At 38.5% G+C, this 14,927-nt stretch overlaps 1 protein-coding gene across 8 annotated transcripts in view; it reads right to left on the reverse strand.

Annotated features, from left to right (window-relative positions):
* The window catches only part of Utrn (utrophin), a 479,533-nt gene that overhangs the window by 86,308 nt on the left and 378,298 nt on the right, over positions 1–14,927 (reverse strand). For all 8 annotated transcript variants that reach the window (XM_010626629.1, XM_010626631.2, XM_010626630.2 and 5 more), the window contains 2 exons: positions 7,576–7,844; positions 1,795–1,941 (listed from right to left, as the gene is read on the reverse strand). In XM_010626629.1, the coding sequence (XP_010624931.1) occupies positions 1,795–1,941; positions 7,576–7,844 (416 nt within the window). The remainder of the gene's footprint in view (positions 1–1,794; positions 1,942–7,575; positions 7,845–14,927) is intronic.

Here is a 14,927-nt window from a genome sequence, read left to right on the forward strand (position 1 = left end):
GATGGATGGATGGATGGATGGGCAGACTCAAATGATAAGATAGGAAATACAGGGAAAAGATAAGTGAAGATGAAATGTCATTTTATTCTGAATTTGCCTTTGATCGTCTCTACTTACTAAGATCTGTATGTTAGTGTACACCAACAGATTAATATCCTCAATACTTGTTTGCACACATCCTACAGTTAGTCCTCCACATTATAAAAATGCAGAGTTGTCAAACTGTGAAACTGAATGCAAATCAGTAACAATGGCACATGGCCTACTGACATTTCCATTTATTCCTTTCTACGGTGCTCATCAGCTGTTCCATTTAGACCGACAAGCTTATTTTCAGCTGCCTTTCAATGAGACTTCTGTGTCTGGCTCACTGGGCAGCTCTCGTTTCTCCTGGTTAGCAACTGAAACTGCATTAGAATGTGCTTATTCAATAAGACAAAAAAAAAATCCAAATGGTATTATTTTTGCTTGTGAGTAAAGAAAATGCTATTCCTGAAATTTAACCAAGTTGCCTGCTAGCACAGATTTTTGTTATCTAACCTAAAACTAACAAGGAACTCTAGTGGCTACCAGGATCAGAGATAAGAATGACAGAACAAGGATGGTCCGCTTTCAGTCCATGGAGATAGTGATCACAGAACTTCTAATCTCTGGAGATAATGATAATGGAAACAGAATGGGAAGTAAATCTTTGGAGCAGTAATAAGAAAAACAGAATAAGAAATCAATCAGCAAGGACCGTAGGAATCCTCACAAGATAGTGAATTAGAGAAATGGAGCAGAAGGAAAAAAAAGAATAAAGATCAAATTAGCAAGGACCGTAGGAATCCTCACAAGATAGTGAATTAGAGAAATGGAGCAGAAGGAAAAAAAAAGAATAAAGATCAAACATTTCTAGGAGCACAAATGAACTTAATAGATTTTGTTTTATTAATCTCAGATTATTAACATTCTTTGCAAAGATAGAAAAAGCTGTCACATACTGTATACTCATTTCTTACGTCCTTAATTTCACTGAAAAAATACAAGTCATTGGGTGTATTGCTATCTGAATTCATACATGAAATGTGCTACAATGAAACTGCATATTTATCTCATTAAATATTGTATTTTAGAGCCAAACTACAGAGAATAGGACTCTTTTCAATCTTCTACTCATTAATCTGTTAATTTTCAGGGGAAATGCAATCATCCTGGCTCCTAGGAAAGGGCCACTGACTATGACAACGTCCCAAAGACTGTGCCATAAGCCCTTTTTGGCATGGCAAGTGCTGGTTCCCAGGAATGCAGAAAGCTACCTGTGTTTTAGCTCTATTAAACCTGGAATAAGCAAGTAAGACCTAGAGTCATTATCACTGCTTTCGAGGTGCTCAGCTCTAAGCACTAAAGTATCAATGTGCTAGATGGAAAAACAAAGCAAGATACATAAAGAGCAAGCAGTGAGAAGAAAAACAAGAACTTTCATCATTTTTCAAAAGAAAAAAAAATACATAATGCAGGTAAGAAAAATGACTCCTTTATGAGCCTCTACAGATAAAAGTGTTCCATGACCTACTGTCGGTTCCAATTACTGTAATTTATTTGACCTTCCACATTTTTCTACATATATCCTATAAAAGGTACATCAAAAAATACATTAAAACCTATAGCCATAAACGAGGCCCTTAGGTTCACAATACCAAATGACAAACACCTGATGTCAAATAAAAGAGAAAATGATGGTGGGATAGTGAGGTGGGGTTTACAGACCACCCAAGATAAGAGCCTGCCTTATATAGGAGAAGAAGCTGATACCTGCAGAAGTTTCCATCGCATGTTAAGGTCATCTAGCTGGCGGGACATCTTTAGAGATGGATGCAGGTCCAGTGGAGAGAGCTGGCTGGACAGGTCATTCACTGCTTTAACTTTTAAATTGATTGGTGCAATTTCTTCTCTAAATGCCTAGGAAAAAAAACAGACAAAACAATACATAAGTCACTGGGGAAGAACACTACAAGAACTAGTATTCCAAACTTTTTGACAAAGACCAGGGAAAGGCCAGTTCAAAGGCCATCAAGTAGCACTGTTCACATCACAACAGCTGACCTAGCCAGGTCGTTAGTACCGTGGATGATTAGCCAGAGTCACGCCTCACAACTACAGCGTCTGCATAGGTGTGAATGAGAAAAGTTACAACACAAAAATCACTTACGTTGTGCATTTCCTTCATATTTTCCTATAATAAGCAAATTAGTCTGGAAAAAGTGCTGCTATTGTCCGCTTTACTAATTGCTAGTCTTGATTCTCTTCTGTTTTCTTTCATATTTTCTCCTTACTATTTTAATACAGTTACCTTCACACTATTTTCACTTAATGCAATAGCTTGATTTGAATGTTTCCATTTAAAATTAAAATAGAAGGTGGCCAGTGCAAACAATCCTGCTAAACCTAACCCATGGCTCTTCTCCACTGAAGAGGGAAGCACTGTCCCTTTCATCATCACAGATGATCACTGTCAGGGGTGAGGGACAGTACTGGAAGAGCAGAGCTTAGAAAAAAGAAGGCAAGTGAGTTTTAGAACCAACAAATGCCAACTGCAAGCTCATTATAGAGCTAGTAAGAGTGTGAAGTCAGGGATCTTATGTAAAGAGTGGAGAACTGAATAAATACTTTAGATCGGTAACATTTCTATGACAGCAAATAGAATTAGGACAACAGTAATTTTCCTTCCTTCACATTACTCCATCCGCCTCTATCTCTACGTTCCCTTTTCCCAAAAAAGGCCTTTGTCAAGATGCTATGGATTTTTTTAAAGACTCAACTTGGGTCTCCTTCTTAGGAAGATTTCCCTGCGGCCTCTTCTACAGCACTGGCTACAGGTCCCTTTCCTGTGCCTTTCAGGTATTCTCTCTGATCTGTCCAACTCAGCCAACACACACTGAACATACAAATCCCATGCTAGGATGGGGCCGTTCTTACTGTTTGGAGCCATACCAAACCACTTGTTAAACATGTGAAGTTATGAGACCTCATCAGACACTTCGTACTTGGTTTTATGAGCTGTCCCCAAGAAAGAATTGGAGCTTGTTAAGAACATAATGCTCTCCTGGATTCAGCACAAGGCTCGCCATGTAAGAGACAGAATTCATTTCTATTGACTAGGCCCACAAAAATATTTGAGACAAGATTAAGCCAATATTGAAGGGTGAAAAGAGTTGGAACACTAAGAACAGCACATTTTTATTTCTTAAGTCTGGCATGAAATTTTAATCATGTGCCAAACATAACTTACAAATGGCAGGTATTGTACACATCCTATCAGCACTAACCTCAGTTTTACTAATCCTACATTCCCCTCTCCTTTACATTTTTACCATTCTAAATTAAATCAAATAGTATCTATCAAAGTGCTCTGGAAAATACAAAGACCTCTTAAAACTGCAACATTAAGGTTTGTCCTGATGCTTATAAAAAGAAAATTTCTTTAGCCACTTCCCCCTTTACATCTCTCTCCCAGTTTTTCTAGGTAACATGGGAAGCATGATAGAATAAGCCACCGAAACACACGCTACTATTGCATAAGGATTATCTGAGCTAAAGGCACTTAAAAAATTAAACAGGTACAAAAAGTATACGCCACCCTCCAATGTTTCTCTCTGAAAGTAGGAGATAAAACCATATAAAAAATATCCTTCCTGCACCAAGAGGAAAATAGCCTTTTTATCATCAATGCTGGAACTAAGTTCTGTATAGGTTTTGTTAAAATAATTATCTTCTTTTAGTCTCTTCACACAATTGAGTTAATTTTCTAAAACCGTCTCTCTTTATCCTAATACAAGATTGTATAAAAGGTTTGCCTCTTCTCTGGGCCTTTCTTTCTTTATAGCGGTTCCGTCTTAAATAAAAACTGATGTAAAGGAAATGTCTGTGCTGTTCCCCTCTCTATCTGGAGTCAGTTTAATTTTCAAGTCTAGATGACAAACCTTCTAAGAAGGTAGAGGTGAAATTTTCCCTGGCTAACATACATAAGCTAAAAGCCATCATTATGGTTGGTAAACCTCAAAATAATGTTAAGGAACCAACTTTATTTTCAAAAGGAAAATATTTCAAGTATATCAGGCAATATGTTTTACTGTTGCAAAATTCTTGAACATGCCTAAAAACGGCAGGAAAGAGTCCAGGGTAGAGGTGACCAGGAAATAACAGAACAGATCTGGGGCCAGAATCAGTGTGAGAAACACAGACATTGGGGGTAGCAGTACATGAACGACATTTGGAACAGCTAGCATGGAAGTCCACATGCATAAAGTGAGAAACACCGCCAGAACTCTGCAGATGCCGACACATCAGAAGCCAGGAGCAGGGCAGCTCAGAAAAGGGAAAGTGAAGGAGAAGAAATTGGTTTTCTCCGTTCACCCCGATGGCTGCTTTTTGAATAAGAGGCTGTTCACGCACAACTACATGTACGGACACGGTTAAAGAAGAAAAGCAGCTGTGTGGCAACAGAGGCCGTAAAGGTATAAAAGATCAGCTATTAATACAGGAGCATAGGCCAGAGGTAAGTGCAGGGTAGGGTGTGGAAAGAGAATCTTTCAGTCTAGTTTCGGAAGGAGATCGGGTCCTTCAGACTTTGTTTAAGGAAAATTTATAGAACTCAAATCCTTCAAGGTTTCTTCAATCATGGTTTTAACCTTTTTATATTAATATTTTCTCTATAATCACGGGCAGGATTTTAAATTCTTAAAGAACAATAAAGGAGCTTACGTTTTTTTCTCTGTAAAAACAATGTTTTCTATTACAAGCCATAGGTGAAAGCATCAAAAGAGCTTTGACAATGTCTTTGGGGCTTTGTTTTTATTTTTATGGTTGGGTGTTTTATGGCAAGGAGGAATCTTTCTATCGAGAAAATATACTTTGGTTTTTTAAGAGCTTCCAAATGCAGGGGCTTGAAATAAAACCAATTTTAAGTGGTTTCAGAACTGCCATGTGTTCTATGTGTTCTTGTATAAAGAACCAATTTATCATGTTTTGATGGTACTTTTCTTTCACAGCCTGAGAGACTCTGTGGCCTTCCTTGCTATAGAAACAGAAACATCTGCTAGTATCAAAGGTGCTAACTGCAGACTATTGGCAGGTGTGAATCTCATGCCTATCTCCCGCCAGGAGGAGTGCAGTCTGGAAATAAGAATGATTGCGGGTAATTTTAGAGAGTTGAAATTATGTGATTACTCCCAAAGATTTTATTTTCCAGTTGCTTTGACATATTTAATAATGTTTAGCAATAATTAGTACTTAATTTTATCTACCAAAAGATTCACTAGCATTTAGGGTATACTTTACAGCACCTGTGAAACAGCCCAGAATTTGAATGCATCTTATTTGGCTTAATGAGACTTGGGCTTCTATTTTCTCTTTTCCTAATAAGATGTTAAGATATTTTAATCCATAGTTTATTCTTTTCGATTAAAATAATAATTTTATTTTTTTCTAGATTTCCACTTAAGCAGAGATTTGAACAAAAAGATTTGGATGCAGATGAATAATTCCTTTAATCAAATGAGATGAACAACTCTCAAATTTGGAGAGACTTTCGTAATTCCACATACAATTTTTAATTTTTTTCTCCAAGACTAATCAACTTTCCAATTTTAATAAATGTTTCTGCATTTTTACTGTCCCAAATCACCTCCTTTTTATAAGCCAGTGACTTAAAGAACTTCTGTGTTTAGAACCATCTGTAAAATACAAAAAGTGTTCAATTTCTGCAGAAACTGTGCTAATGGCTATGTTCTCACTAGGTTATTTTTTTTGTTTTATTTGTTTTGTTTTTTTTTTGTACCAGGGATCGAACTTGGGCCCTTTCGCTTGCGAGGCAGGTGGCAGAACCACTGAGTCAAACTCCTGGTCCTCACTAGGTTATTTTAAACTCATAATCTTGCAGGGAAAATGGTTGTTAGGATACTGTGGCTGAGAGAAGAGGCCTACTTAAATCATAAGGTAGCTGGATACTTATACATTATCTACACCAGTACTCTTTCAGTAGTAAGTTTTGTTAAGCTTAAAATTTGGTATTTAACTTTTGTAGAGTACTGAACTCTAATAATGGATGGAAGTTGTATTTAATTGCATTAGTATAAAAGATCCCTGCAGGGAAAGAGAAGAACATATATAAAAATCATAAAAACTTTACAAATTAACTTGCTATGCAGCCTTGGGCAATTATCTTCAGTTTTATTATTTGTAAAACAGACGTAATAGTAGTAATACCTATCTTTTTAGATTAGTGTGAAGATTAAAAGAGATATGCATGTGAACTGGCTAAGAACAGTTCTTGGCACATAGTAAATGCACTTAATAAATGGTAGTTGTTATTATTATTACAAAGTCTACACGTACATATATGTTTGCTTATATAATTTACTTAATTATTCAGTTAATTTCCCAGATCTTTCTCCTATTCCACTGCATGAAAAAAGAGGAAGAATATTGTCCAATGCCTATATGCAAGAAATGTATATTTATGCAATAAAAATTCCATGTGATAGTCACACTAATACCATCTAATTTTTTATTGTCATGTTCATGAATATGCCTCATGACTATCTAATAAGTAGTTTAATATGCTATTACAAGTCCTTCTATTTTTCTACAATGTTATTTGTGCCTCTTTTTTGCCTGGTTTTCATAAAGGTTTTTCTGGAAATGTTCTAGAATATGGGAACCAAAGTAGATGTAGACCATCAATATCCTTTACAGTATTAATGTACTCAGAAAGAAATTAAATTTATAGTGACAATTCCAATAAAATAGTATGCTGTTGACTAAACCTCTAAGTCCAACTGCCAGGCTATGTCATGTAGATATAAAACCTAAGTGGTGGGAAATGCTGCAAAACAAATATTTCAATTTCTGCAAGAGAAATTGAAAGCAAAAGAATAGAAAGGGCTGAGGCTAAGTCTGTAAATTAAAAGGGATTTAAAAATATGTCTTAAGAAATAGGTAAACAGTGTTCATTGTTCAGGCATGTGAAGTTGGGTGAGAAAAGTATCAAAACAAGGTAAATTATCATCAGTCATCTTAGGAGTTATTACAGGCGGGGACTCTGATTATGAAGAACATCGAGAAACATCTGTCTTGACTACTGTTTGGGTGGGGGGTTTCGGGAGTGATGGCTCTGTAACAGTCCCTGTTAAAAAATTTACATGCATGGCTCTCTTCATTTGTGTTATATTTCACAACAAAGCATTCCTTTAAATTCCTTTGTCAAAGGCAATGATGCTGACTGATTTTAGCTAGATGTCCCCCTAAAGCCTCAGGCAGTCATAGGCAGGCCAATTAAAGATGGTTAGATTATAGGGGCATCTCAGCTGACTGCTCTTAGAAGGTAGGGTCTGGGCGGAAGAGGCATGGCCCGGAGGGGTTTATCTCCTTTTCCTGCGCCTCCCTTTACTCTCTCTGCTTCCGATCTGCCAGGCCTTGAGCAGCTCTCCTTTCCCAGGCCACTTTGCTACGTGTCCCGCCTTACAGCGAGCAAACTGTAGACTAAAACGTGAGCCAGAATTTCCCAGCAGCAAGAAAGATGACTAAGACACCGACCATGGTCTTCTCGATGTGATCCTGCAGCGAGTCGATGAGCAGGTCCCCCACGGACTTCCAGCCGTTGCGCACGGACTCTGCCTCCTTCAGGTCAGCGTCCAGGTCATCCATGGCGCCCTGCAGGTCCCGGAGTTTCTCCAACGCCTTGTCCACTTGCTTTTGCCAATTGCTAGTAACAGCATTGAGACTTTCCCATTTCTCTTTGACTTCAGAAGACTGTTTGCGCATGGCCTTGGCAATTTTTTGGGCCCTCTCTTCAGGAGTCAATTCTGCAATTTAAAAATAAACGGATGAATGAATGAGAGGATGGATGGATGGGGCTGTCTGGATGTCGGTTCAGTGGTACATTCTCCAAAGCCAAGTGTGAATCTCAGCTTGCAAGAGATAGTGCAATTACAGTGGTCAGAAGGAGGAAAATTCCCTCCACACTTCACGAGTAATTCAGAGCTGAGTCAAAAGAAAAGAGTACCTACTCTGATTAATAAGTGGCCTAGAGTAAACCGTGAATTCTGAATTTTAATATATTTTTAAACCATGAAATGTAACAAGATAACTCAAGAACTAATTCCATTTTTATTCACCATAAATTTAGTTATATGAAATCCAAAGACAGTTTTTCATTGCATTGTTTTCAAGAGAAATTGGAAGCATAATTAGAGAGTAGCTGTAAGTTATGAAGAAAAGCTCTCAGAAAATAAGATTAATTTATTGTAGTTCTAAAAAGAATGAACTGAAGACAAATCATGTATCTTATATACTTTATCATCCTTAAGTCTGTCTGGCAGCTCATTTTTTAATAAAGGGCATTTTCTGCAGACCAGAAGAATAAAACATTCACAAACACTTCAACAGAAAGACAGCAATATTATAAGGACCATTTTAAACACATACAGATCAAGAGGGCTTCAGAGTGTCGAAGTTAAGCTGAGGCTTCCAGAAAGAAAGGGCAGGCAAAATGCAAGGCCAGGCCACAGGACATGGCTGGAAAGAATAAAAGTTCAAAAGATAAGCCAAGGTGTACAGAGACATCAAAATCAAGTGCAAGGATCAGAAACACAGAGGTAGAGAACTGAGCAGACAAGAAGGGGAAAGAATACACCAAAGCATCGCTCTCAAAGTGGGTCGGAAAGCTGTCCACTACAGACATTCATCATTTTCGACCGAGTCCTGGTCCTGTGACTAGGCTGTTAATGGAAACGGTTGCCAAAGGAGGAACTGTTTATGGTATGTACATTGTTAAGATTCAGAACAAAGAAATGGTCAAAGGAAATTGCAATTTGATGACTTTGCTTTTATCTGCATAACCTCTACCTACAGTACTGTCATGTATAAGAGAATACAGTACAGTGCAATTAGCAAAAATTTCAGTACTGTATAAACTAGGTATATTGTACAAAAAAAAAGACTTCAAGGGTCTATCAACAAAATATATAGAACTGTACAAAAAAAAAAAGATGTGTCATATGTCCGAGGGGCAGGTCATAAGTCCAAACAATTGTTAAACAGAAAGGTTGTTCAATGAATACCTATATAGCTAATCACTCCTGGGGCCTCAGCACCCTCTATACTTGAAGACATCCTTTCCTATGTAGCTGGTTTGATGGTATCATTGGAAACAGAGGCAGGTACAAAGCACAATCAGGGTGAGGTATAGATTAATTTAAAACAAATGCATGCAGACTCTTACTGACTTAGGAAAAGATTATGTCTCTCCAACCCATCCTCAACTGAAAATACATAAAAAAGACATTTAAGATACATACTGGGCATCATAGCTTAGCTTAGCCTACAGTGTGCTCGGAAGACTTACATTGGCTTTTGATCAGGCAAAATTATCTAACATAAAACTTATTCTACAATGAAATGACTGTCTCATGTAATTCACTGAATACTATACTGAAAGAAAAAACCACAACAGTTGTATGAGTACACCTGGCCACTACTGGAAAGTTGAAAAAACACTATCAATCATATTAGCAATTTCTATTTCACTTTAAGATGTTGCAAAATCACTGGTAAAATGAACCAAAGCTCATCCAATTTCAGGATAAAGTGGCCTTCATCATAACCTGAACTGGAGGAAGCACACTTAAACTATACCTTTCAGCCTCCACATAAATTTATCTGCCTGGCTTTATGTGAATCCTATTTAAAGCTAAGTTAAAGGAGAGGGGTGTCAATCTAAATTTCCAGAAATTTCTAGAGATTGATATTCTGCTTTAAAAGCTGTTCGAATGCAATAAATCCATGAGAACCGACCAGACTGTGAAGCCTTCAGCAACCACAGCGCTGGGAGTTGTGTCTTACTTGCTGAGAAGCTACAGACAGACTTGAAGAATCCTTTGGTAAATGAATTGAGGGAAAGAAGAGAAAGCCCCACGGTTGTGCATCAGCTGAAGGAAAGAAAATAAATGGACAAGATTTGAGCAACAGTCAGGAGATGAAGCCAAGAAGGTAGGAGAAAAGACCTAACATGAGCCACACCTCAGAACTCCCAAGTTTCCTGAGGAAAACTGTTCTGAAGAAAGACCTGCCATTAGAAAGACTCACCTTATTTAGATTCTTATCCCTTCAAGATATCCATAAAATACAATTATATATGACTTGTATTACAGATTTTTATGTAAATATTAAATGCTGAACGAGAGGTGAAAAAGTCCTTCCTGGCAGCCTCACAAAAGATGGAGGGGACAAGTTTTCTGACAGCCGCCATCTGTGTCAGTCAGTAAGTCACCTAAGCCTTCTCAAAAACATCTTCAGCACTTGAGTTTCACTATTGTAAAAAAAAAAAAAATTACTACTAATTTCAGAAGAGACAACTTAATTATGATGATTTTCCTTGGAGAAAGTAAAAACTGTTTCTGAGTCAGTCATGAAATAGCTCCTCTCAGAGACACAGGCTTCTTTGTCTTGTGACAAAACATCTTGCATTGGCTGTGATTTTTTTTTTTTGTCTTCAGTTAATGTAAAATCTTTTGAGTGAGCTGTCCTTTTGTAGTATTTATTATGTAATCCCCACTCAAACAGCTACTGAGAAGGAAAGTAAAGCTCTCCATTCAGTTCACCATCTGTTTGCCAGAGAGGAAAGATCAAATAATCACCTTTCAGTAGGAATAAAAGTACATCCTGTGGCAGCAACTTTAGCCAAAGAGAAAGCAATATAAAAAATAAAACCCAAACTTCCCAGAACATTTGTGAAACTGTTAGAAGAAGCAACATGAGACTATCAAGTTACGTCAAATTGGGGTGAAAAATTTTTTTACTATTTCAAAAAGGCAGAAAAAATGAAATAAAGGGAAATGATTTTATTCTTTCACAAAATATCCTCTCATTTGAAAACAAAAAGACCAATGTTCCTTCAAAATTTCTCAATATTCTGAGTGTTCTGATGCACAGTTGTAATCCCAGTATTCTGGTGGCTGAGGCAGGAGGATCACAAGCCGGTCCTGAGCAACTGAGGGATTTAACGAGACCCTGTGTCAAAGTAAAAAAATAAGAAAAGGGGCTGGAGCTCATGTCAGTACTCACTTCAGCAGCACATATACTAAAATAGTAGGTCAGCATTAAGGTCCTGGGTTCAATTCCCAGTACAAGCAAGAGTGGTAAATTTTCTCAACCAGTGTTTCTGAAGCTTGGTATCATGTAGAAACCACACCAAGAGCTAGTTAGCCACTTAGTTTTTGAAGGCTGACACCCCAGGTCACTACCAAGGAAAATACTAATTTGACTGGTCCAGGCGAGACCTATGGATAGAACTCACTGAGTCACTGCTTCCTGGATGGTTCCAAGGAATGAGGAGAGAACAGATTGGAATATAAATTGGTGTCTCCGCCACACTGGGCATTTCCACTCTGGATCCTCACCCTGTCAACCTCACGTACGGCCACTAAACACAGGACAGCAGAGAGCAGGGGAAGCTCAGGGATCGGAGCAAATGTCACTTGCACATGAAAAGCAAATGAGACTGAGCAGAGAGGCAGAGGAAACAGCAGGATAAAGTGAAATCAACTTACTGACCATTCTGTCACATTCCTGCCTCCGTAAGAGAGTGTGTGCGCATGTGTGTCTGTGTGTGCCTGTGTGTGTGTGAGCACATCTCTCAGCTGCTCTGCACTCTCCTGCCCCTTCAGGTCTTTCCACTCAACTGGCCAAACTCTGAGGGTGGAATGTATTTGATTTCTATTATTTATTTTTAGGTTCATTTATTATAAATCATAAATATTACATTTACTTTGTTTCTCTGTAATGATATTCAAATAGCAATGTCATTATTGTGTTACCAATATTTCAGGGGGAACAGAAGGAAATCAGAAAAAGAAAACCAGAAGAGAGGAAAGCTCAATCCCGTACGTTTCCCTCCTGTCCCACTCCGTTTACCATGTGTGAATTAACTGCACCGCCTAACGCTGCGCACTCTTTCACACCTAGCAGAGAAAGGCTGGCACACGCTTCCCAGGAACACAGGTAGAAAAGCAACCTGGACCAGCAGCAGAGACTGACTTTGGAATCCGCCAGCCCCTGTGGGGCCTGCCATTCCCAGTCTGCCTCCAGCTTGCTCTCCTCAACTGCATCAAATGAAATTCCTGTTTTCCCATGGCAGGAACACATTTCACTCCGAGAATCCATCTTACCTCTAGGGTCGATCGTGTAAGCAAAGCAGAGCATCTGTGTGTCTCCGAGAAATATTAGGCCACTTGAAAGGCAGCGGAAAGAGGACTGCAAGTTTGAAGCCAGCCTGGGCAACTTAAAGGAGACTCCGTCTCAAAATTAAAAATTAAAAGGTCTGGGGATGTAACTGAGGGGTGCAGCACCCCTCAGTCTTAAATCAAAAATGAAAAGGAGCAAAGGAAAAGAAAACTGGAAAGAAAAGAAAAAAGAAAAGAGAGCAAAAAAAAATTTCCTAATGTGCTTATGTAAAGAAATTTTAAAATGTTTTTGAAAGTATGAAATGATACAAATCCATTTCGATCATTGCAGTATTGTTTTTAATAAAGATTTCCATTATTGTATTTTTTCTCACTTGAGGTTCTGACATATAACCACCACTGTGATTTTTTCCCTTAGTTCCTAAAGTTGTATTTCATTCCCAATTCCTTTCTTTCCATCTTGAATGTTATAGTACTCAGAGTAGAGACTGGTGATGCCTCTATATAACTACTGAAATGAACAGAATTTTTAGCTTTAGTTTTTATTGAAACTTCATAAAATATTTCCGTACTTTTCTTCCTTCTTCCAATACCCATGTAAAGTATAAAATTTCTTATTGTGAAAGCAAACAATAAACCTTAAAAGTCATTTTAAGTATGGTAATGCCAAATATCTTACTTGTACTATTTTATTTCTGTATGTATTTGTAATTTTAGCGATTTCACTAAAAAAATAAAAAGAAAATATTAAGACAAAAAACAAAAGCTGCAAGTAACATTTTCACTGCTGGAGAGTTTGGTGTTGGGGAAGGTAAGATCATATATAAGCTAGTTCCAACACAAATGAGTTAGATCATCCTGAATATTTTCTTCATCTCTTTCAACCTCAGTTTAACATCTATGAAGCTACCAGCACTTGCCTGGCACATAGGACATCCTCAACAAAGGTTCCTTTTCTTAAATTCCTTTTCTCATTTTATTACTAATTCCAGGATATTTAGACATCACTAGAGATTTTCACAAAGGCAAACTGGCTTGATGAGCCCAAAAGAATCTAAGGGAAAAGACCAACTGCTGGCTCGCTCTCTTTCATTTCTCCCATCTTGGTTTCTTTGTTCTCTATTCTGTGTGTCCTTTCTCTCTCTCTCTCTCTCTCTCTCTCTCTCTCTCTCTCTCTCTCTCTCCATGTCTCTCATTAAATAATGGGAACTCTGTTCTTCCTAAATTTCCCGATTAAGTAATTAAGATCAACTTCATCTTTCTGAAATGTTCCACTCAGCGTTTAGGGAGACTCAACCCATTTCCTGTTCTGTTCAATGACTGATGACAATTCATCATGAGCCACATTACAAGTGCATCATCAAGTGCCACTGCTGATTAATGTTTCCAATTATATTCATCTAGTAAATTATAAGGGTGACAAGGATAAGAGACTCCTCAGAGTATATCAACGTGCTAGCTTAAATTTTTGAATAACAATATCATAAAGGGGCTGGGGATTTGGCTCAGTGGTTCCAGCACCTGCCTTGCAAGCGCAAGGACCCAAGTTCGATCCCCAGTACCAAAACAAAAATCATACAGACAATATGGACCTATCTGTGAAACCAAGCAACTTACTTCTCAGCTCCTTTACAAATACCATAGCTGGGGCTCTAGCCCAGCATATGCAAAGCCCTGGGTTCAATCCCCAGTGTGTGTATGTGCACACACATACGCACACATGGCACGGAACACAATTACTAGGGAAAATCAAGAACTCCAAAGTGAAGAATTTCAAAGTAAAGCAATTCAGAGAACACTTTCCACAAATACCTAGGTACAAGCCATTAAGAGAAAGAAAAGAAATGAAGAGGAGATAGGAATATCAATCACTCTGGGGCGGGGGATAGATGGCACTTCTGGTCAGAAAGCCAACAGAGCTAGAACTGGAGTCCAAATACATTCAAGCTTTATTCCTGTAATAAAGTAACCTCCTGGACCAAAGTAACCAAGCCAGTGTGGAGCTAGGGAAGAAGATAGGGAAGAGCAGCAGGAAAAGGACCCTCTGGGGACAGAGCAGCTGAGAGCCTTCAGTCAACCAGGGCCCAGCTAAGCAATCTGACATCCAACTTCCAATTTCCTGGATACCCTCACAGTTATGGCAGTTTTGTGATAACTGACTTTTTTTTTGTACCAGGGATCGAACTCGGGACCTTGCATTTGTGAGGCAGGTGGCGGCACCACTGAGCTAAATCCCATGGGCAAGGAGGTGGCATGAGAAGGCAAGGGGAAATCAGAGATATGAGTCTCAGGAGAGCAAAGATATCTGCCCTGCTCCCTGCTGTATTCCCACTACCTAGATTGTTGCCTGGCCCTGCTGGGCACTCACTCCACAAGGAACTCATGTTTGCTACATGAACAGACAGATCTCTGCACAATGTCTTTAGCTTAACAAAAGAGAGTCGAGAAAAGGAAATTCTGCCCTTTTTCCTTAAAGAATCAGGCGACAAGAGTCTTAGATGAAAAGGTCTTCATTTCTTGCATCTCTCCTCAGGCTGCTTGTGGACTAAACACAGGAGCTAATGATTTCTAAAGCTACAACAGTCAGAAGCTAGCTAGCAGAGCCACTCACATGAACAAAGGTAGGCATGCCTTATGTTTATGTACTGCCCAAACAAGAAGCCCAAATAAAGGGCTTTGCTAGGACTACGCCTCCTAAGAAATGGT

This window comes from Fukomys damarensis, unplaced genomic scaffold (genome assembly GCF_012274545.1).
Source record: "Fukomys damarensis isolate Sample0158 unplaced genomic scaffold, DMR_v1.0_HiC HiC_scaffold_14, whole genome shotgun sequence".
NCBI classification, from domain to species: domain Eukaryota; kingdom Metazoa; phylum Chordata; class Mammalia; order Rodentia; family Bathyergidae; genus Fukomys; species Fukomys damarensis.